This window comes from Pteropus medius, unplaced genomic scaffold (assembly GCF_902729225.1).
Source record: "Pteropus medius unplaced genomic scaffold, Ma_sr-lr_union100, whole genome shotgun sequence".
Classification (NCBI taxonomy): domain Eukaryota; kingdom Metazoa; phylum Chordata; class Mammalia; order Chiroptera; family Pteropodidae; genus Pteropus; species Pteropus medius.
Window position 1 is genome coordinate 44,119,635 of NW_024344378.1, and position 20,698 is coordinate 44,140,332.

The 20,698-nt window shown below is 51.8% G+C and overlaps 1 protein-coding gene across 11 annotated transcripts in view; it reads left to right on the forward strand.

Moving 5' to 3' along the window:
• Window positions 1–294: 294 nt before the first annotated feature.
• COL13A1 (collagen type XIII alpha 1 chain) overlaps window positions 295–20,698 on the forward strand; it is a 141,655-nt gene continuing 121,251 nt past the window's right edge. For all 11 annotated transcript variants that reach the window (XM_039872000.1, XM_039872003.1, XM_039871995.1 and 8 more), the window contains exons 1-2: window positions 295–1,140; window positions 19,032–19,101. In XM_039872000.1, the coding sequence (XP_039727934.1) occupies window positions 844–1,140; window positions 19,032–19,101 (367 nt within the window). In that variant the 5' untranslated portion in view covers window positions 295–843. The remainder of the gene's footprint in view (window positions 1,141–19,031; window positions 19,102–20,698) is intronic.

A 20,698-nucleotide genomic window follows, 5' to 3' on the forward strand; every position in this document is an offset into this window, starting at 1 on the left:
CTTCTGCGGAAGGCGAAGAGGGCTCTTGATGTGAACCCAAAGAAAGGGAGAGAAGTGAAGCCCTAACTCCACTCCACACCCCCTTCCTGCCTATAAATAACCCCAAGTGTGACTTCAAAGGGGACAGGGAGCACGGGAGAGGGGCTCTGGGGCCCGGTGGGTGGGGGCAGCGGGCCCTGCACACCACGCCCCCCACCCCGGGCGAGTTTGCATAAATAAACAAATCCAAGCCATCAGCCCCGCAGGAGGTGGAGGAGGAGAGGGGCGGAGGTGGAGGGAGAGGGGGCGGGAGAGATTAGTTTGGGAAGTAGCACGGTTTGCTCATCCGATCCGTGCAGCCGCAGCTAGTGTGTCAAGTTACAGAGGCGCCGGAATCGGCCCCAGCGCTCCTCTGCAGCGGCCACGACCCACCTCTGCCCATGGAGCCCTCCATGTGCACCCCTTTGCCTCGGGACTGAAACTGGCTCGCCTGGGAGACGCGAGACACTAAGAAGCACCGGCAGCGCAGAAGCAACTCGAAGATTGCAAATACTTGAAGAGAAAGACGGGGCGGAGAAAGGGGAGCCGGCCAGATTCCCCTAACTTTCCTGGACTTGGAACGTTCTTCGAAATAACTTTTTCTCACCTGGGCGTACCCCGATTACCGCTGGTTGTGTTTTCTCGGCTTTCCCCCCTCCTGCTGCTAATTTTTCCATCCTCTTTGCCGGGAGCAAAGGAAAGGGACATTTTCCAGCAACACAACCCCTTTCCCCCTGCCCCGCAGCTCGGATCGCGCCTTTGGGCAGCGGCCCTCGCCTTTATTTATTCTATTTATTTATTTATTGGTTCTCAAGTCGCGAAGGGATGGTAGCGGAGCGCGCTCGCAAAGCGGCAGCCACGGGTGCCCGCGGCCCTGGGGAGCTGGGCGCGCCCGGGACGGTGGCGCTGGCAGTGGCGCCCGCGGAGCGCTGCTGCGCACGGCTGCCGAGCCCCGGGTCTTGCGGGCTGCTGGCACTGGCTCTCTGCTCGCTGGCTCTCAGCCTGCTCGCCCACTTTCGGACCGCCGAGCTGCAGGCCCGGGTGCTGCGCCTGGAAGCGGAGCGTGGAGAGCAGCAAATGGAGCCGGCTATTTTGGGACAAGTCAACCAACTGCTGGATGAGGTCTGTGCTCTTTGTTGCTGGCTTTTATCCCTCCCCGCGGCGTCCCCTCGCGCAGCCTCCAAACTCTCCACCAGCCAGTGCCCGCGGGCGCTTGCTATCCGCGCCGCGCCGTGCGCCCCAGAACTCGCACGAGTGGTCTGCAGGAGGGGTTGGGGGCGGGGAACGACTCTGCCCTGCTGGGAATGCGGAGGACCTGAGCGGTGCGCGTTTGTCCCCTCAGCTCCTGCCTCTGGCAGGGGCCCCCAGCGTCCTGCGCGGCGAGCGTCCTGGGCGCGCCGGGCAGGTGGAGATAAGAAGGCGCTCCAGGCGCGCGGAGGCGGCTAAGCTCCACTTCTCCCTCCCTGCACGCACCCTGCCAAGGTGATGTGAGAGTCGCCCAGCGCCCACGCGGCGGGACGTGTGCCCCACGGCCCCGGGCTGAGGCTTACTGGGCCCCCAGGCCCTCCCCATCTATCCCTTGAGGATCGGTACTACCTGACTTTCATTGCCAACGTTGCTTTTGGAAGAGAGACTGAGGAGTGAGTCATCTAAGGGGCTGAGGGGGGCAGAGTGGGCAGTCCTTGCAACGGTGGTGTCCTGGTCCCTGCTCATTGACCCAGATTGCTGGGGCCTAAATGTGGGTCGCCCTGGCTCTGCATACCCTTTTCTTTCTAAGCAGAGTTTCTTATTCCCTGCCCCCTGGAATGGTCCCCTAACGTTCTGTGTTAGTGTGTTTTTCTGGGGGAAGGGATGTTGAGCTTTCTCCTCTTCCCAAAATGTTCTTGAACAGAAGTGGATTAAAAGCCACTAATATCTCAGCCATGACAATCTCGTGTGTACGTAAAAAGGCCCACCCACTCAAGGAAGGAGGGACATTCAGTCTCATTGGCACCACCAGTGAAGTCTGGGCAGTGAGAGAATGAGGCCTGGTGACTTATGGGAATCTGGACAGCACTGGGGATCCAGGGCACAGATGAAGGGGAGGACCTGCAGGTGATGGCTGCAGCAGTCTGGGAAGAGGTCCTGGAAGAGGCTGGCCATGAAAGGTTTCCATGGGAAAAACTGGGAGAGGGCCTCTTGGTAAGAAGTAAGAAGTTGTGTGGAACAGTGAAGGGCCAGGTGGTAGGGTCCAGCAGGCCTGAGTTTTATGCCCACTCTGCTACTTAGAAGCTGTGCAATCTGGGGCAAATTCCCTGACACCTCTGAGCTCACAAAATGGTGGTGCTGTGGGCAAGCATCAGAGCCCAGCTCTAACTGTAGTGGCATTGTAGCCATTCTGGAATGATGTACCAATTCCCTACAGCCAGGCCCCTCCTAGGTGCCCCTACCAGGCAGAAGCTAGTACCCGCCAAAGCAGTTCTCCAGAATGGTCAAGGAAAGGGAGGTCACAGGGCCAGAGCAGAGAGGGTGGTCACAGGGCAAGTTTACTGGTGCTAGTGGTGCACCCATGACTGCTGCCGTCAGCTCATTTCTATGATCTTCCAGGCTCTAGGGATTCTGTCAGGCTGCCACGGTCCCCTGGGCCTGGGGGTGGGGGCTCTAGGCTCAGCAGTGCAAGCAGGCAGCCTTCATGGGCTGGACCAGAGTGCACATGGACTGGCTGTGCAGTGGAGAGGATGTGAGGGCAGTGAGGGCTCACCCAGGAATCTCGGGGCCCTGGTTGCTGAGGAACAAGCATCAAACCCTGGAGTTTTGCTTAGTTCCTCTTACCATCCTTTCTCCTCCCTGGCCCTTCCTGCTGCCCAGGGCACGCCCCGGCCCTTTCCCAGATCCTTGCTTCCTCTGCTTAAGACAGCCTGTCAGGGCCTTGGTGCTGACAGTGTTATTTGACATACTGATTCCTCCCCTTCGAACTGCAGCTTCATGTTCACCCCACTGACTTCTAGATCTCCCATCTGAACTGACCTCATTTCACAGATGGGGAAACTAAGGCGCAGAGAGAGGCAGTAGGTTATTCAGCGTCACATGGTGAGATGTCGTGTTCTTTCCACTTTGTCTTGCCACTTTCGTTTGTCCGTTCCTATTCATTCATTCAGCACACGTTTCCTGAGAACCAGCTGTGGGTCAGGCAGTGCGGACACACTTCTGTCCTCCTAAACTTACAGGCAAATAAAACGCAAGGAATAAAAGGGGCAGTGACTTAGGTCGTGTGAAAAATGTTATAATCATGGAAGCAGAGGAGGCCTGGGAACTGTATGAACGAACATGCAACATACCTGATGGTGGCGGCTTCCTGGGAAAGTGATTTTCAAGCAAAAACTTAAAGGACAAATAGGAGTTTTCCAGGCAAAAGGGAATGAGTATGAGAGCCTTGTTTTTAGGGGCAAAGGGAATAAGTTTTGGAGGCTGGAAGCCAGAGGGCGGGCAGGGAGAGAGGGTGGGAGTTGCTTTGGGGAACTAAAGGAAGTCCAAGACCCTGGAGGGCTGGGAGGGTGGAGTGGTAGAAGATATGGCTGCAGAGAGACAGGTAGCCTATGTCGAGAGAGCCTTAGAGGCAATTAGGTCTGTGCAAGAGCCATGGAAGGCTCTGGAGGAGGGCAGCTATGGCCCTAGAATAAGAGGTTAAAGCAGAGCAGGGAGGCCAAATAGGGGGCTAGTGCAGGCCAGAAGGGACTGCGACCCAGACTAGGGGTGCCAGTGGGCTTCAGAGAAGAGTGAGTGGATGCAGTGATGGAAACTGAGGTCAGTAGCAAAGGGTATTGGAACCGAGGGAGAGAGCTGTTGTGTGGGTGGCAGGAGTCGGTGGCTTAATCTGTGCAGAGATGGCCCTAGGGGGCATCTCCTGGGTGAGGCATCTTCTCCGTGGAAGGACACTAAAGACTGTACTGTCCAAATATAGCAAACACTAGTCACATGTGACTTATTATATTTACATTAATTAAAGTTAAAAATTTAAATTTATTCTTTAGTCATACTAGCTATACTTCAAGTAAGTGCTCAGTAGACATCTGTAGCTAGTGGCTACCAGACTGGGCAGCACAGATATAGAACATACACATCATCACAGAAAGTTCTGTGGGATAGCGCTATGGCAGGAGCAAGACCCTTCTGGGCCAGCAAAGGTGCCCCAGAGCAACTTGAGGCCCTTCCTCTACCCTACGCCTTTCCTTTCGAGGTATGTTCTCTTAGTTCAAAGCAAAAGGCAAAGGTGAGGAAGGGGTGAGGCAGAGAAGAGAGACCTGGGACCGATGGACACCCCTGGGAGAAAAGAAAATGCAGAGAAGAGAGGAGAACATGGATTTCTTAAAGAATGATCCTATGAAATGGATGTGCAAGGGGATCCTGCTCTGGAAGGGTACACAGGCACCCTGTGAGCATAGGGGCCCAGACCATCCCCTCATCCCGCCCTGAGCCTCAGGTTTCTTCTCCACAAAACCCAGGCCCTGGCTCCCTCTCAGGGATGCTGTGAGACTCTCAGGGGATGGCAGATGAAAGAATGCACTAACAGGTGCCAGCACCAAAGGCCATGCTCAGGACCACAGGAGTGCTCATGGAGGTCTCCCATAGTTCTGGGGCAGGCAATCCAGACTAGGGGCAGATAGGCCTGGACCACTCCCTGAAAAATGAAGAAGGGCATTGGGCAAGGCCTTCCAGTGAGGCGCGCAGTCTGTACAATGGTCTGGAAGCAGGAATCCAGGAGCACATGCACACCGCCCACCCTAGCGTGGAAAGCAGTGTGCTGGGGTACAGACTGTATCCGTGAGGCAGGATGAGAGGGGGCTGGCAGGAAAGGCAAGGCTGAGGGGACCCAGTAGGAGAGGAGCCTGGAATGAGGCGAGATAGGGGCAGATGTGACCAGAAGGCCACGATTGGAGAGGCCAAACCACTGGGAGAGGAGGGTCAGAGCTGAGAGAGGAGGATAGGGCGGGGGGCCAGCTTGTGGGGAGCTGAGAGTGTGGCTTCCAGACCTCAGCCCCCAATTGTTCCTCGATCAGTTCCTCTCTCCTGGTCTGGGACCCTTAATGAGCCCTCCAGCTGCCGTTACTTGATGTGCTTGCTATGAAGAAAGAAACTGGAATGTCCCAAATGGAGGAAATCAGATGTCACCTAGGGCTGGGCAGTGGGTGTGCAGTGGAAGAGGCGGGAGTGGAATTTAAAATAGCCAAATCCATTTGCAGGCCAAGGGGGAGCAAGGGGTGTCAGCAGCCACCTTCAAGGTGAATGTTGAGGAAGCCCAGGCAGACTCCCTCATCCCTAAATATAATAATAACAACCATCGTAGCAGGACTGTTGCACATTTATAGCATGTGTACAGGGGCCCTTTATTGGGTTCTTTCCAGAGGAGCATTTAGGGCAGAGATCAAAGCAGTGGCTAAGAAATTGGGGCTCTGGATGGGGTCCCCTAGGATTGAAATGCTGGGACGAGGATGGGAGCAGGCTCTTAAAGGGGATGTATGTGTGTCCTGAAGGATATGGCCTGCGGTAGAGTGTCCTGTGTAGATTGCAGCTGCCTGCACCTCAGTAAATGAACAACCTTTAGATCCAGGTGCCCTATATGCAGCCAGGACTTTACTGTGACCATCCTAAAACTACTCCTTGTTTCATGAATTGAGAAAATGACTGATTATGTGGGGAGTTAATAGCGGGAAGGTCCTCGGAGCGACTCGAGTCCAGTGCCCTCACCCTACAGACGAGAAAACAGGTTCGAAGGCTGCACAACCAGGTATCAGAGGAGCCAGGGGTAGGGGTTTTCGTTGTTGGGTTTTTTGTGTTTTGTTTTGTTTTGTTGTGTTTTTAAATACAGAGCAATATTTACCATACATAAAGCCAAAGGGAGTTTCTAAAGTTTTACAGCTTCTCCAAAGGCCTTAAAATCAGCTGGTAGCTCCAAACCAGACTGAGGACCTCATTAAGTAGCCAGTCCTCAGAGGAAGGTGATAGGAAAATAAGTCAAAGCATCTGAAACATCATGTCATATGTCTTAAGCATAGTTTCACAATTTGACACTCTCAGAAAAATGCTCATTCCTAATCATTCTAGACTTGCCCCAATGCCATCTGGAAAGCCTTCCCAAACTCCCCACCCCAAAATGGGCTCTCTCCCTGCTCTGGCTTCCTGCAGAACTTCCTGGCCATGCCAGACATTTAGCTCAGAGAAAGAAAATAGACAGACATGGCACATGCTGACTCTCCTTACTCCAGAACCATGGCAGTCATGACTAATTACTCAGTACTTCCCAAGTGAGCCTCTATAGGTCTCAGAATCCTCAACACAGGGCTCCAGGCTGCCACCTCCAGTCTATCAGAGTAAGTGACCAAGATAAAATCTATTTGCCATACCTGGCTCAGCCTCAAACACATTGTGCAGTGTGCCCTCCTCTCTATTGCCTTCAAATGTCTTGTCTCTCCATCGATCACACATGACCCAATAACAGGGATAGGGCTCACTAGTCTCAGGGTCTCTTACTAGCCTGGGACTTTGCACCTAGTGGGCAGCACTCGCCAATTAGCTGCTAGTTTAAGGTCCCCCTGCTGGAGGCTATCTCGGTCAGCTATTCTTCCCACCCCTCCACCACCACCACCCCCAGACCCAGCTGTATGCTCAGCATTTGCTTGGGGTGGGGACCCAGCTGTATGCTCAGCATTTGCTTGGGGTGGGGAGTGCCCTGGAGGTGGATGTTTCAAAGCCACCAACAGAGGATGAAATGATTAACTCTTAAGTCAGGGCTGCATTCCAGGTTCTGGCTGGGAGAGTGGGGATGGCTCAGTTTGATGTGTTCCCACCTGGACAGAGTAGCTGAGGCACCCGTCACACCCATCCTCCCTCGTCTCCTTCTCTGGTGGGTCATGAGATTCACCTCACCTGCCCAGGCTGCCCGGCATATTTGTGTTGAGGAAACACAGTAAAGTGGGCAAGCCCACAGCATTTGATGTCACCTCTGCCGCTAACTGGTGATGACCTGAGCCTCAATGTCCTGATTTGAAAAATGGGGATAACAACATCTTTCACCCAGGGTTGTTGCAGGATTAAATGGAATCATTCAATTAATAGCAACTGTAAGATGGGGTGTGCTGTGTCCATGACTTTTATTAATAGCTAATATTTCCTGAGCACTGTTCAGAGAGCTTTACATTTATTCATTTAATTCTCACAATAATCCTATGAAGTGGTTATATTTTTACAATTTCCTTCTTACAGAAGAGAAATAGAGGCCCAGGGAAGTTAAATTACTTTCTGAAGATCTTACAGCTAGTAAATAGCAGAGCCAGGCCATGAACCCGGGCAATCTGGCCCCGAGGCTGGCATTCTGAGCCACTAGTATATTCCTTCTGTATGTGGTACCGTAACCGGCTAAGTCAGGTGAGGCAGGTTATATAGGCCAGGGGCTAGGGACCTCTTTGGTTCTGTTTGGCTCCCACGAGGGGCCGATGGTGACGGTAATGAGGGTCACAATGAGATGTCGATGAAAGTTCTACTGCACACTGTTCAGCTTGAAAGGCTGGGAGCTTTAAAGAAGGGTAAGCAGTAGCTTTTGCCGGGGAGAGTTAGTTTTGATTTTTTGGTTTGTTGTTGTTGTTGTTTCAGAAAATAAAGTCAACTGAGAGTTTGCCATCCAGGAGAAAGGAAGTTTTAGGAGAAGCCCCAGGAGTCCTTCTCCCACTTCTTTTGGTTGGATTCTGCCCCTCTCAGAAGCAGCTTAGTCCCCAGTAGATAAAGGAAGTTGGCAGGCTCCTCCAAGGGAAACTGAGGCCGGGTTTAGGAAGAGGCTGGAAGGGCTGGGGCAAGCTGGGTCCCTCGGGGTGTCGTCTGGGCTGCCAGGAGGCCCTAGCAGCTCCGCGATGACACGGGTGCCCTCCCATCCGCAGGCCACATGCCCCGGGTGGGAGCCTCTCTGAGCTGAAAGGGCGGTACGGGGCTGCTGGCAGCCAGGGCTCCTCTGGGCCTTCAAAGGGCAAAGGCTAGCCCGGCACAAAGGGGCGGAACTGCCTGCCTGAGAAGCTGAGCACAGCCTGCCAGGGGGACACTGGGTCCCTGTCTCCCCTTCTGGAGGCTATTGTGGGTCTTCCAGAGAACCCTTCCATGGCTAGAGTCCATATGAGCTGGGCCTCTGCCCTCTCTTCAGCACCCTTTCCTCTCCTCACCACACCCCTGCCCCCAGCCTCACTGGCCTTCTTGAGGCCTGCAGTCCAGTTTTGGCCTTTGTTTTTTGCTCAGGCATTTCCCACTGCAGTAGGCTCTCCCTGTCTACCCTGCCCTCCTGCCAGGTGGCTCACTCCTATCTGTTCTCTAAGTGGCAGCAGGGAGATCTTGCTGCCTCCAGAGGACATATCTTTCCCAAAAAAGCAGTCGTAAGGCCTGGGATTTTGCCGTCCAAGGGACTTTATACTTGCAGTCCCCTGTTACACTGCACATGCCTCATGAAGGTGCCTCTTAAGCCATCCCTTTGAGGTTTTCTGCATCAGGTCATGCATACTCTGACAAGGGTATTGGGCAGGACAAGAAGGGTGACTTCTGGGGACAGGGGTGAAGAAGGGGGCTGGGTAAAAAGGAATTAGCTGGGGTTCTTCCAGGAGCAGCCTTAGTCTACTTCACTGTGACCTGGCACTTGAGGTTTATTGGGAGTAAGTCAGAGGGTGGTCCTGCGACCTCCAGCCTCTCCCCACTCCATAGCATCAGAGTGTGGGAAGGAAGGGAGCTATGTGCTATAGTAGGAATCCCCCATAACATCCCCAGTTCTCGCGCTCACACACCTTCAGTGACAGGGAGCTCACCACCTAATGTAGCTGACTGTTCCATGGTTGGACCGTTCTGACTGTAATATATGTGTCCTTCATCTGGTTAGAGCTTCAGACCTATCTCTACAACTACCATCCCACTCTTCCAATGTGTCCTAAAAGCACCTCAAATTCAACATGTCTAAGCTGAGAAGGAAGTCCAACCCTCCCCAGCACCTCTTCATCTGTGAATGCGCTGGCCTCCAGCTGCACTTCATCCAGGCCCTACTGACCCCACCTTCTCAGCTTCCCACAGATCTGTCTTCTCTCCATCACCACCTGCCTGCCCTTTCCCACCTGAGCTACCTTGGGCTCTCCTAATCCATCTGCTCCCATTCAGTCTGCCCTACCCCCTTTCTTCATCCACACGGCAGCCAGGGTGATCTTTTAAAAACTTTCAATATGATCACTACATTTCTCTGATTTTTTGTTAATCTCAAGCCAGAGACTGAATTTCTTAATGTAGTCCGTGAGACCTGGAGAACCTGCTTCTTGCCACCCTCTCCAGCCCAGGACTCACCTCCCCTCACTTTCAGAGTCCAGCCCCACGGCCGTGCACTGTCATGGTTAAGAGCACAGACTCAAGCCAGATGGCTGGGTTCAAGTCCAGCTCTGCTGGCCATGTAATGTCAGGCAAGTTGTTTAACCTCTCAGTGCTTTGAGTTGCACCTCTGTAAAATGGGAGTGATGATAACAAGAGGATCTCCTTATGGGTATTGTTTTTAGGATTAAACAAGTTAAAACAAGAGCTTCGAGCAGTGCCTAACAGTCCAGTAATAGGCATTGTGATTATTGAGATACTGTGATTTCCTGCAAAGAGCCAAGCCTCTGCCCTACAGTCACAGGCATGCACAGCGGAAAGACATGGGCTCTGAGCCAGGCTTCCTGGTTCAAATCTTGCCTCTGCTCTTCTTGGCTGTGTGTCAGCATGCAAGTTAATTCACCTCCCTCTGTCTCAGTTTCCTCATTCATAACTGAGTTGCTGTGAGTACCAAATGAATTAATATATGCAAGACCCCTGCCTGATTCGTAAGAAGCACATGGTGTCAGGTCTCAGTCATTCTCCTGTACCTTATCTGGTTCATTGTTGCTCATCCTCAGATCTCAGCCCAGCTGTCACTTTCCTGTGATGAGCCAGCCTAGTCAAAGCCTCAGGACAGGTTCTCAGCACCTCGCCCCTTCCGGCCATAGCTCTGATGACAGTAGTAACTTCACATTGATGTGTGTGGTTTATAGACTCATATGTGCCCTCCCTAAAGAGTAAGCTCCCTCAGCACAGCATGAATATCTGCTTTGCTCAGACATGTGTCCCCAGTACTTTGCATGGCTCTGGCACATATAGATGCTCAATACCCATTTGTGGAAGGGAAGGAAGGTGAGAAGAGGTGCCTGACTTCCACCCCAGCACTCTTACCCCCACCCCTCACTGTTCTGTTGTAGGGGACCCCTGCTTCATCTTGCACCTGGCCCAGAGGTGACCCCAGACCCCCTGAAACCTTTGAGGTGCCAGGCCCCATGCTAACTAGCTCCCATCCACATCCAAATAGTTCCAGGGCTCAGTTCTTTGACTCCTCTGAGGCAGCAGCAAGGCCTTAGGTTAGCTAGAAGGAGGGACTTCCTCATATGAAGCCTGGAAAACTCACACAGGAGCATGCAGCTCCTTCCCCTGACTTTTTCTGATCTGCAGTGCCTGGGGCCACATCTGTCTGTGGTTCTGGTGAAACAGGGAGGCGAAGTCAGCCCATGGCATCCGGCAGACCCTCGGGCCCCTGTTTCTTGGCCCTGGGAGTCTATGATCAGGCGCCAAGTCCATTGTACAAAGAGAACTGTGAAAGGAGGGAGATGACGGTTCTTCAGGCAGCCCCACTGCACCCCCTCCCAGCCCCCCACACGCAGGCCCCCAAACAGACTGGGCAAGTCCGGTTCTGGTGGGTGTGGGTTGTGTCTAGATTTCCTCCACTTTGATTTTACCGCACTGAGCTGCCTGTGCCCCAGGCAAGCAGCCGCACAGGGGCCTGCTGCCTTAACAAACCCCATTTGTGGGCTGCCCTCTCCTGTGGTCCCTGGGATTAAGCCCACAGAGCCAGCACCATGCAGGCACAGCCCAGATCCTGCCTGTATGCCTTTGCTCCTTATCGAATGCCCTGCCGCCCACATTTCTTCCTATACAAATTCTGCCAAAGCCCGGCCCAAAGCCCATGTCCTCCTGGGACTACAGGGATGGGTCCTAGGGAATAGACCTAAAAGTAAGTAATTCGGTTCAAGCCTGGATCACAGACACCAGACTGGGTCCCGCCCTCAAAGGCTGGCTCAGTCTCCAACGGGGTGCTGGGCCAGTAACAGTATGGCACAGAGTGATGGGAAGGGCTCTAGCAGATGAGATCAAGAACCCATTCTGTACCAAGTGTTATAAGCAGATGCTTACACAGGTTGCCAACCTTTGCCCAGTGTGGTCATTTCATTGGGCAACTCCTTTCAACTTTTAGTTCTCAGGGTCAAAAGGCAGGGCTGCAGCCAGGTCTTCACTCACCCTCCCTCTTGCAAGAAGAGGGGGTCCGAGTTTCTCCAGAGCGGGAGGGAGGGATGGCAGGAAACGACCACATGTCTACATGCTTGCAGCAGTGTATGAGGCCAGGCCAGCCTCACCGGGCAGGTGGGAGGAGGCAGGCCTGGCACCCGCTCAAGAAAGAAGTGGTCTTCACTCGGCCACTAAGAAAAAGAAGTTGGCACAACAGGTGCTCACCCTTCTTCTCATCTAGACAACTCTTTTTGTTTTTTGATCTTACCTCATTTTTCCCTTCAGCTGCCCTGTGTAGTCTACGGGATAACTAATATTATCCCCGGTTTACAGATGAGGAGCCTGAGGGCCAGAGAGGTTATAGCTCTTTCTTAATACATAGTGGAAGAGCTGGGGCTAGACCCCAAGGTCCTGGCGCTCCCAAATGAAGCTCAAGCCACATCAACGCTGCCAAGCTCTGCACGTGGTGGATACTTCATCAGAGTTTGGAGGTCATCTGTGCTAACCCAAAATAAAGTCCCATGGCAGCCTCCAAGGGCAGGTGAATTCTAATGGGAGTCATACACTAATAATATCAAAAATTAGTTATTAAATGACATTTCCACCTAAAGCGTTTAGCATAGTGCCTGGTATATACTACTCGATATATGTAACTATTATTATTAATATTAGCTCATTTAATAGTTCCACCTGTTAAATGCTACATGGTTTCTAAGATACTCTCCACAGCAACATTAGGAGGTTGATGGTGTGGGGGTTTTAATATTCCCATTTTACAGGTTTCCCCAGAGGAGAGGTGCCAGGCTCAAGGTCACAGCCGTGGAGTCCAGAGCTCACTTGGCATCTACCTCTGGGCTCACTCCCCGACACTACGACCAGGATGCACCCACGTGTTACAGAGGCCCAGGCTGAGCCTGAGCCCTTTAAGAGCCCTGGTGCTGAGCATGGGGAGGGAGTGGCCCCTAAACCCAAGGCCAGGCCGGAGCTGCATTCTTTGGCGGGAGTGAGTAGCCGCTTGGCATTTTCCCTTTGATACTGATACAGGCATTTTAATAGCTGCGATGATCAGGCGGGTGATGTTTCAACTCTGGCCACGTGGGGCATTCCAGGAGGCCCTAGGGCAAAGCAGGAAGGCTTCTCTATTTAGGATGGCTGGGGGTCCACCCCAGAGCCTCAGAAAGTTTTCCACCTGCCTCTGAGCCTCAGCCTGGAGATTTCTCACCAAGGGGGCCAGGCTCGTGGCATAAGTAGATGAAGCTGGCCAGCAGGAGGGTACTGTGGTGACCTGGACAGCACGTGCTCACCGAAAATGAGCAGCCACCACTCAATACCACCTGAGTGTTACCATGGCCCAGTGTTGCCAGGCCCCCTCATTGTACAAGAGAGACTGGAAATCCAGACCTTTATGTGAAATCTCCTGTTTCGCAAGTAACCATTCTTTATTGAGCATCTACCATATGCCAGACCATGTTCTAGACACGGAATAAAACAGACCAAAATATCCACATACTTGTGGAATTTACTTTCTAGTGGCGGGGTGGGAAGACAGTGAGCAAGATAAACAAGGGAAAAACAACAACAAAATTCTAAGGAGACAATAAAACATGGAAGAAGGATAGTAAGTATCTTGTGAGAGGGCACCAGGGGCAAGGAAGTCCTCACTGAGAGTGAGCAGCTGATCAGCTAGAAAGAGAACATCCCAGGCACAGGGCAGCAAGTGCAAAGGCCCTAAGGTAGGAGGAAGCCCGGCATGCGTAGGCTCATCAAGGGGGCCTGTATGGTCACCCTGGCTGCTGTGGGGCAAGGGCAGAGGCAGGGGGATCCATCAGAAGGTTATAGCAGTCATCAGGCCAGAGATGATGAGGCTTGGACCAGGAGGTAGAGATGGGAGTGGCGAGAAGAGGTCAGATCTTGGATATGTCAGGAAGGTAGAGAACAAGAGCTGCTGACTGAATGGGTGTGGAGTGAGAGAGAAAGAGATATCACTGCTGGTGTCAAGGTTTTGAGCAATGGGCAGTTGACATTACCTGTGATGAGGAAGACTGTGGGAGGGGCAGGCCTGGGGAGAGGTGACAGAATATGAGGAGCTCAGTTTTACCAGGCTAGTTTTGGGATGCCTGTCAATGGAGATGTCAAGTAAGCAGCTGGATAAATGCGTCTGGAGTTCTGGAAGAAGGCCCGGGTTAGAGGTACAAAGAGGGGACCATCATCACATACAGATAGTGTTGAAGCCATAAGACTGGTGAGATCCCCAAGGTGTCTGTGCAGAGAAAAAGAGGTGAGGCTGGGCCCTGCGGCCCTCCAACACTGTAATGTCAAGTAGATACAAAGAAAGCAGCGAAGGAGACTGAGAAGGAGCACAGAGTGGTAGGAGGGAAGCCGGGAAAGTGGCATCCCAGGAACCAAGTACAGAAAGTTTGTCAAGGAGAGGGAAGAGCAAGCAGACATTCTGACAGGCGGAGATGAGGCGGAGGATCGCTCACTGGACTTAGCCACGTGGAGGCCGTCAGTGGCCACAAGGAGAACCACTTAGGTAGAGGAAGTATAAGAGCTGGTAAGAGTGGTCCAGGAGAGAGCTGGAGGAGACATGCTCCATCAGGGAGTTTTTCTAGGAAAAAAGCTTCATCAAGAGAGGATTTTTCTTTTCTTTTTTTTCAGATGAGAGAAACAACAACATGCTTGCATAATGATTTACAGCTCAATCCTACTCGAAGCCTGTTTTCGTCAATACGTGTTTTATGGGAGCACAGCCATGCTTATTTTGTTTTTGAGCTGTCTATAGTTGCTTTTCGCCTAGACGGTAGAGTTGAGTGATTGTGACACAGATCATATGGCTCACGGGGCCTAAAATATTTACTGGCTGACTCTTTACAAAAAACGTTTGCTGAGCTCTTGTGTAAGTGATCCAGTTCAGGGGAGAAAATTGATGATGCAGGTGGGAGGGGTACTTGATGTCCTAGAGTAGGCAGGAGGGGGGAAACCTGGCGTGCAGGTGGAGGGTTGGCCTTATCTGGGAGCGCAGAGGGGGCACACAAGAAGAGGGAAGGGAGAATGTGCCTGCACAGATGCAGATGGGCAGGAAGGTATGCGTGGTGTTGGGAGCCTCCAGAAGTCCTCTTCTTCCTGCTTCCATTTTCTCAAGGTCATCGGATGACAATGACCTTGGTCCCAGGGTATTGCGTTGAGGAGAGAAGATGTGAGAACTCCTAGACAGGGAGATGAAAGTACTAGAGAAACACAGTATGTTTGCTGGGCATTCATCTGAGATAATGGTCATGTATTAAAGTGAGGCCAGTCAGCCAGGTCGTGTGCTTTCTCCGGCTTCATTCCTCTGCCTGGGTGCCCATGTGGGGTAGGTGGAAATGTTTGATCTACCAGGTCTGTGGCTTAGCCAAGAGAATGTGCTGAAAGGGAGGAGCATTATGGCAGCCAAGGGTGTAGCCAGGAGAGTGATTATCATCACTGACTGCAGAATTTGAGCTGGGCAAAGAAGGAAGTGAAACATGGTGGGCGAGGGACAGTGAAAAGGTGGAACGACCCATGAATTGAAGGTCTTGCAGGTTGGAAGCATCCCTGGGGATGAGGTGTTAGAAGGAGTAAGCTGCAGACGAGAGTCAGTGTGTGGGGTTGAAGCCCAGGCTCCGGAAGAGTCGCAGTGATGTTCAGATCTAATACTTTTCAAAAATAAACACTGGGCGGGCCAAGAAGACACACCCACACACTGAATTTAGCCAGTTTCCCACCTCTGTGTCAGACATCTCCTTCCCCTCCTGATGGATGCTCCTAGCTCCCAGATCTGCCTTTCTATCTCAGCCTCTCTCCTGAGCTCCAGGGCCACAAGTACCCTGCCCATCTGGACTCCTCAAGGACAACCCTCAAATTCAGCTCGTCCCCAGACAAACTTGTCATCTTCCCACAAGCCTGCTTTTTGTCTCTGTCTTGTCCCCATGGGGGCCTCTTGGCTGCCCACGGCAGAGCCTGGTACCTACTCCCGCTCCCACCAAGTCCATCCTGTACCCTGTCCATTCTTTCTCCTGTATATCCTTTCTCTTGTCTGCTGCTCTCCATCATGCTGCCATGCTGTAGCCAGACTACCAGTATCCGTCAGTTGGATTGACGGCTTTGACAGCCTCCAGAGAGGAACCTCAACCTCCAACCTTCCCACTGATCCGGTCTGTTCTCACTATCCTCATCTTCATCTCCAGGGTCCAACCTGTACTTGGCATCTTGCTGTTGTTGAATGAATGACAACCCTAATGTTTGGGACCTGTAGCCAAAATGCTGCCAACTCAGGGCTCTTATACAACCCACATCACCACGTGCTTCTTCCATTTCAAACCCTTGGATGCCTTCGCTATGCTAGACCTCTTACCTGGCACATAGGCCCCCAACTCTCACTCAAAGTCTGCAGTCACCTGGATACATCTTAACACACTTCTCCCACATGAAGCTCAAACTTCTTTGCTGATGGGGACTGTGTCTTGTTCTCCACTTTGCACAATCTCACAATTAGTAGGAGCTCCATGTATATCGGATTGACTGAACAAGAATATTGAACTTGAAGGTGGAGGACCTGGAATTTAAGCCTTCTGTGGTTTAGTTCAATGCAATTTTCTTTCCCTCCGTGTCTGTTTCCTTGATTATAAAATGGGCTGATTTCTGGCCTGCCTTTTGTATGGGACGGTGGCGAGATTCAGGCGAAGGTTTAGGAAATGCGAAAATCACTTCCAGGTATGTCTTAGGTTGGGTTCCTAAGGATGTAGTCGAGACAGAAGCCTCAGCTGGTCCCATGGGAGCTCTGCAGCTGGGACGGCCCGAACTGAAGCAAAGGGACTGGGTCTTTGTACCATATCTGTAAGTAACTGGATATGAGTTGCTTTGGGGAGTGAAGTGGGTATGACCCTGGTGGAGGCTGCTCCTTTCAGCTGAGAGCAGTTCCCAGAGAACTGAGCCATCAACTAACACAAGGGCAGCTAAAGATGAGTGGCCTGATCCTGACCAGGAGGCCTGGATGGCGCAGTACAGCATCCTCACCAGCTCCAGGGTTTTATGGCTGTCAGTAGCCATGGAAATATCGGGGATCTGTGCTGCTATAAATTCACAGTCTCTCTCAGACCCTTAATGATCTGCCCTCCCGCCGTTCCTATTCCTCCTTCCTCGCCTAAGTCACTCCATCACACTGCTGCCTTTCCTCTTCCACCAATATTTCATTCACAGTTTTGTCTCAGGTCCTTCGCTTCTGCTGTTCCCTCTGCCTGGAACACGCTTCCTTCAGATCTCTGCACAACTCATTTCCTTGCTTTCATCAGCTCTTTATTCAAATGTCCCTTCTACAGAGAGACCTTCCTTGACCCACAAGTTTAAAATATTCTCTTCTATCTTTTTACTCTGCTTTATTTTTCTCTATGGCACTTATCACTGCCTGAATTATATATTCATTTGTTTCTCTGTGGAAGATGAACCCCGTGAGAGTGGCGACCCTGTCTTGTGCTACATTCTCCATCTCCAAGGCCCACCCTGTGCTTGGCACCGCTGTTGCTGAATGTGTGACAACCCTAATGATTGAAACCAGCAGCCAAAATGCTGCCAACTCAGCTGGCCCTGGCTTCTCAGTCACTGACTGGCTCTGTCACTTAAAAGACTTATGTCACATACCTACTGTGTGCCAGGAACAGCCACAAATAAGTACCTCAAAAGCCCAAGGTTATTGGTGGGAAGGGAAGTCGATAGGCACAGTTCCTCCCTGAAAAGTGGTTTTGGTGGGCTGGCTTCAGAACTGAGTATCACCAGACTTTGTCCTAGGAGGTCACTTGTGTGCTCAGTGGCCATTCTGTGCCCAACGTGGCCTGGCCTCAACATCCACCCACCTAAGACTTATGTGCCAACCTCCTTTTCTAAGTGAGATGCTCCCCTTTGGAACATTCTTGCCTTCCTCCCTCTCCTGTCTGCTTTGGCCTCCTGCCCGCTTCTGCCCTCAGAACTCCCACCTTGTCTGTTGCTGTGCTCCCTCCCCCAGGGACATTTGTATACACCTTTCTCCAGCAGGATAGAGTGGACTTCGCATCAAAAAGCCTGAGTTCTTGTCCCAGATCCACCATGTCCTTGCTGTGTGACCTTCAACAGGTTGCTCAGCCTCTCTGAGCCTCCGTTTCTTTAAGTAAAACAACGAGGTCACATTTAAAGTTCCTTTGGAGTTAGAGTGTGAAATATAGATGTGATTCTCTGTATAAAAGCACCCAGCTCAGTGCCAGTACAGAGTGGGGCTTAGCAGACATTAATTTGTTGTGAATCCTCACAAAGCTTTCCTGACCTGCCCTCTCACCACCAAATCAGAGGTAACACCTAATCTCACCACAACTCCCACACAACTTGCTTTACCTCTGTCATGGCCCACTGCGAGTGGCAGCACTATACAGTAGTTAAATGCTGGAGAAATGCTGATGGGAAGCCAGCTGGCATTCTAACTGGTCCATGTGTCAGGGAATACAACACGCTGGACATTGTCAGTCACTGCCAGCCACAGCACAGGCCCCATGTGGCCAGATCTTCCAGTTTTTCAAGAGAAATTAGAAATGCAGATTTGCATGTGAAATTAGCCTCTTCAAAATATTGGCAACAAATTCAATGAAAGAAAAAAAAAACTGCGGGAACCAAATAAAATACAACTAATGGCTATAGTGGCTTCAGAGAGTGTGCGTTCAAATCCTAGCTGTACCCTACCCCTGACCTTGGCCAGGTTACAGTCTCCTCTCTGTGCTTCAGGTCCCTTACCCGTAACAAGAGCGCAACAATGCTCACGTATTGAGTTCCCCTCTGGGTGTCAGGCACCTTTCTTTCTGTGCCTCAGCCGTTTTGATCCTCTCAATAACTCAATGAGGTAGGGGCTGTTATCAACTCAGGGTCCTAGAACTGTGTATAAACCCAGGCAGTCTGGCCCAATGGTGTGCCTGTTAACCTCTGTGTGAGTGTGGCCCACGCCCCGGGGTGGGGGGAGGGGGGTGACTGTGAGGACTGAGGCACTAAGTGCACCACCCTTGGCAGAGTAAGCACTCCAAGCACTGGTGCTTATAGGTGTGTACTTGTCTGTTCGCCGCCCCGGAAATTGCAGCTCCTTGAAGGCAGGAGGTATCCCAGTCTACTTGTTGCCACCTCTCTGCGGCCTTCCACACTGGCTCAATGATTTGCAAGTCGGTGAGGATGAGGTTTGATGAGGGGCAGGGGCCTGCCCAGCTCCCTAACCCCCACCCCTGCCTAGGTCTGCCTGTGCCTGGCTCTCTGAAGGACACCAGAAGAACAGAAGTCACTGTCCCTGCCTCTGCATCCAACAGGAGACCAGACCCACTCGGGAAACAAACAGCAGAGTCAAGAAAAGCAGGTCATTGTGCCCATGAGTGCAGTGCAGGAAGGCTGCAACTGGTTTATAGGGTCCTGCGGTTGGGGTTAATTTCTTTAAGAGCACTCTGAAGACATCAGACACTGAGATTACCTAGATGGGACCTCGCCGTCTGCTTCTTATTACCCAGATGTCTGGTGACCAGTCTTTGATCCAAGAACAGTCCTCCCTCCAGCCCCCAAGCGGCCCCTCTCCCCCATCCCCCACCCCTGCCAGCCCACAGACGTTTCCAGGGCTTGGCCTTTACGACTCCCAGTGACTCCTCTCCTCTGTCTCCTCTGTGCAGAAATGGAAGCTCCACTCTCGCAGACGCCGGGAAGCCCTGAAGATGTCCCCAGGGTGTCACTGCCCTCCAGGTAAGGATCCCTGCAAATGGGTGACTAGGATGGGGACACATACCAGAGGCCCCCTGTGTTCTGGTCACACCCTGCTCGGAGAGTCACTTTTCATTTGAAAGATGGGAATGACAATACCTGTCATTCCATCTACACACTGATCGGCCCACCTATCTCCTATCCATCATTCATTCATTCATTCATTCAAGCATTCATTTATTCATTAACTCTTCTATGACCCTTCACTGTATGCACCAGGTTGTGAAATTAGATAAGATAATGGGAGTGTCTATGTTTTGCAAATTCCGAAGTGTTATACAGAATTGAAGAGGAAATAAACCCAGGAGGGCAGAGACTAGGCTCATCACGGTCACTGTCATGCCTCCAGCTCCTGACACAGTAGATATACAAAAGTGTTTGTTACCAGAATGAATGAGTTCCCCTATAATTGCAAAACTTGCCTGCCCTCGCTAAGTGGCTTAAGGTGCTGCGTGGATAGTATCTAGGCTACCCACACAGACTCACACTTGCCCACAGGTTCAAGGTTGCAAGGTGATGTAGTGTAATAAACTAAGTCCAATCTGTCTAATCTGGGTTTAGATTCTGCTTCTGCTATTTACTAGCCCTGTGTGGGCAGATCACCTTCAAGGACGCCCCTTCTCATGCCATTTCCTCCATATTGCATAGCCGGCTCCTCACCTGGGTCTGTTCATCTAGTCACAGCTATATACTGGGTTCCTGCTTTGTGCTGGGTGCCATGCTGTGTGTTGGGTTCGATTGCATTGTCCAGTTAATAATAATGATGTTATAGCTCATGAGGACTTTTCTAGTTTGCTGACCATTATTATTAAGCCTTGAGAATGACAGATGGGCAAGTTTCATTGTTCCCATGGTAACTGAAACGGGCTGTACTTTTTAGGGGGTGAGGAGGAAAGCTCTAAAAAAGAGTTGAGGGAGACAAGGTAACACTTTTGAGTAATTGCAGAGGACTCTACACTGCTATGGGCCTCTGCCAGCTCAGAGTGTGGCCCCCAATACCTGTCGTGCACAGGTGGCATTAATAGAACACTAACTGGGCTCTCTGGCAGGCCCTCCATGGACACAGGAGCGAAGGGGCCCAAGAAGCCCTCACCCAAAGTCCCCAAGCCAGGGAAAAGAGGCCGATAGATGTGAAATGGAGGGATTGCATTTGCTGGAGCGTGAGTGGGCTGAGGTGGGAGTCACAGTTCAGAGGTGCTGCCAGGGGAGATGGTGAGACCATGATGAAATTCAGCTGGCTCCAGGCAGAAGAGGGTCGTCTGGGTTAATTAAAAGGGTGTCCAGAAACCCTGGGAAGCTTTCTCCCTCCCTCGGGAGATTGAGCTCTAGGATCTGGGAAAGCTTTTGGGAGAAGAATGCCAGGATTAATGAGATGAGATGAAGGCAGGGTACGGTGACGGGGCCCGGGCAGAGCAATGTAGCATCAGGGTTTCTGGGGCGGCCTCCGTTTCATATAATGATGTCTATTGTCCCCATAACTCTTGGTCAGTTGCAGTCTTCTTTACTCGAAGTATAAAATGCTGATGAAGGGCAGGAGATTTGGAGCCATGAGAGACAGAGATTTGAATTCCAGCTCTGA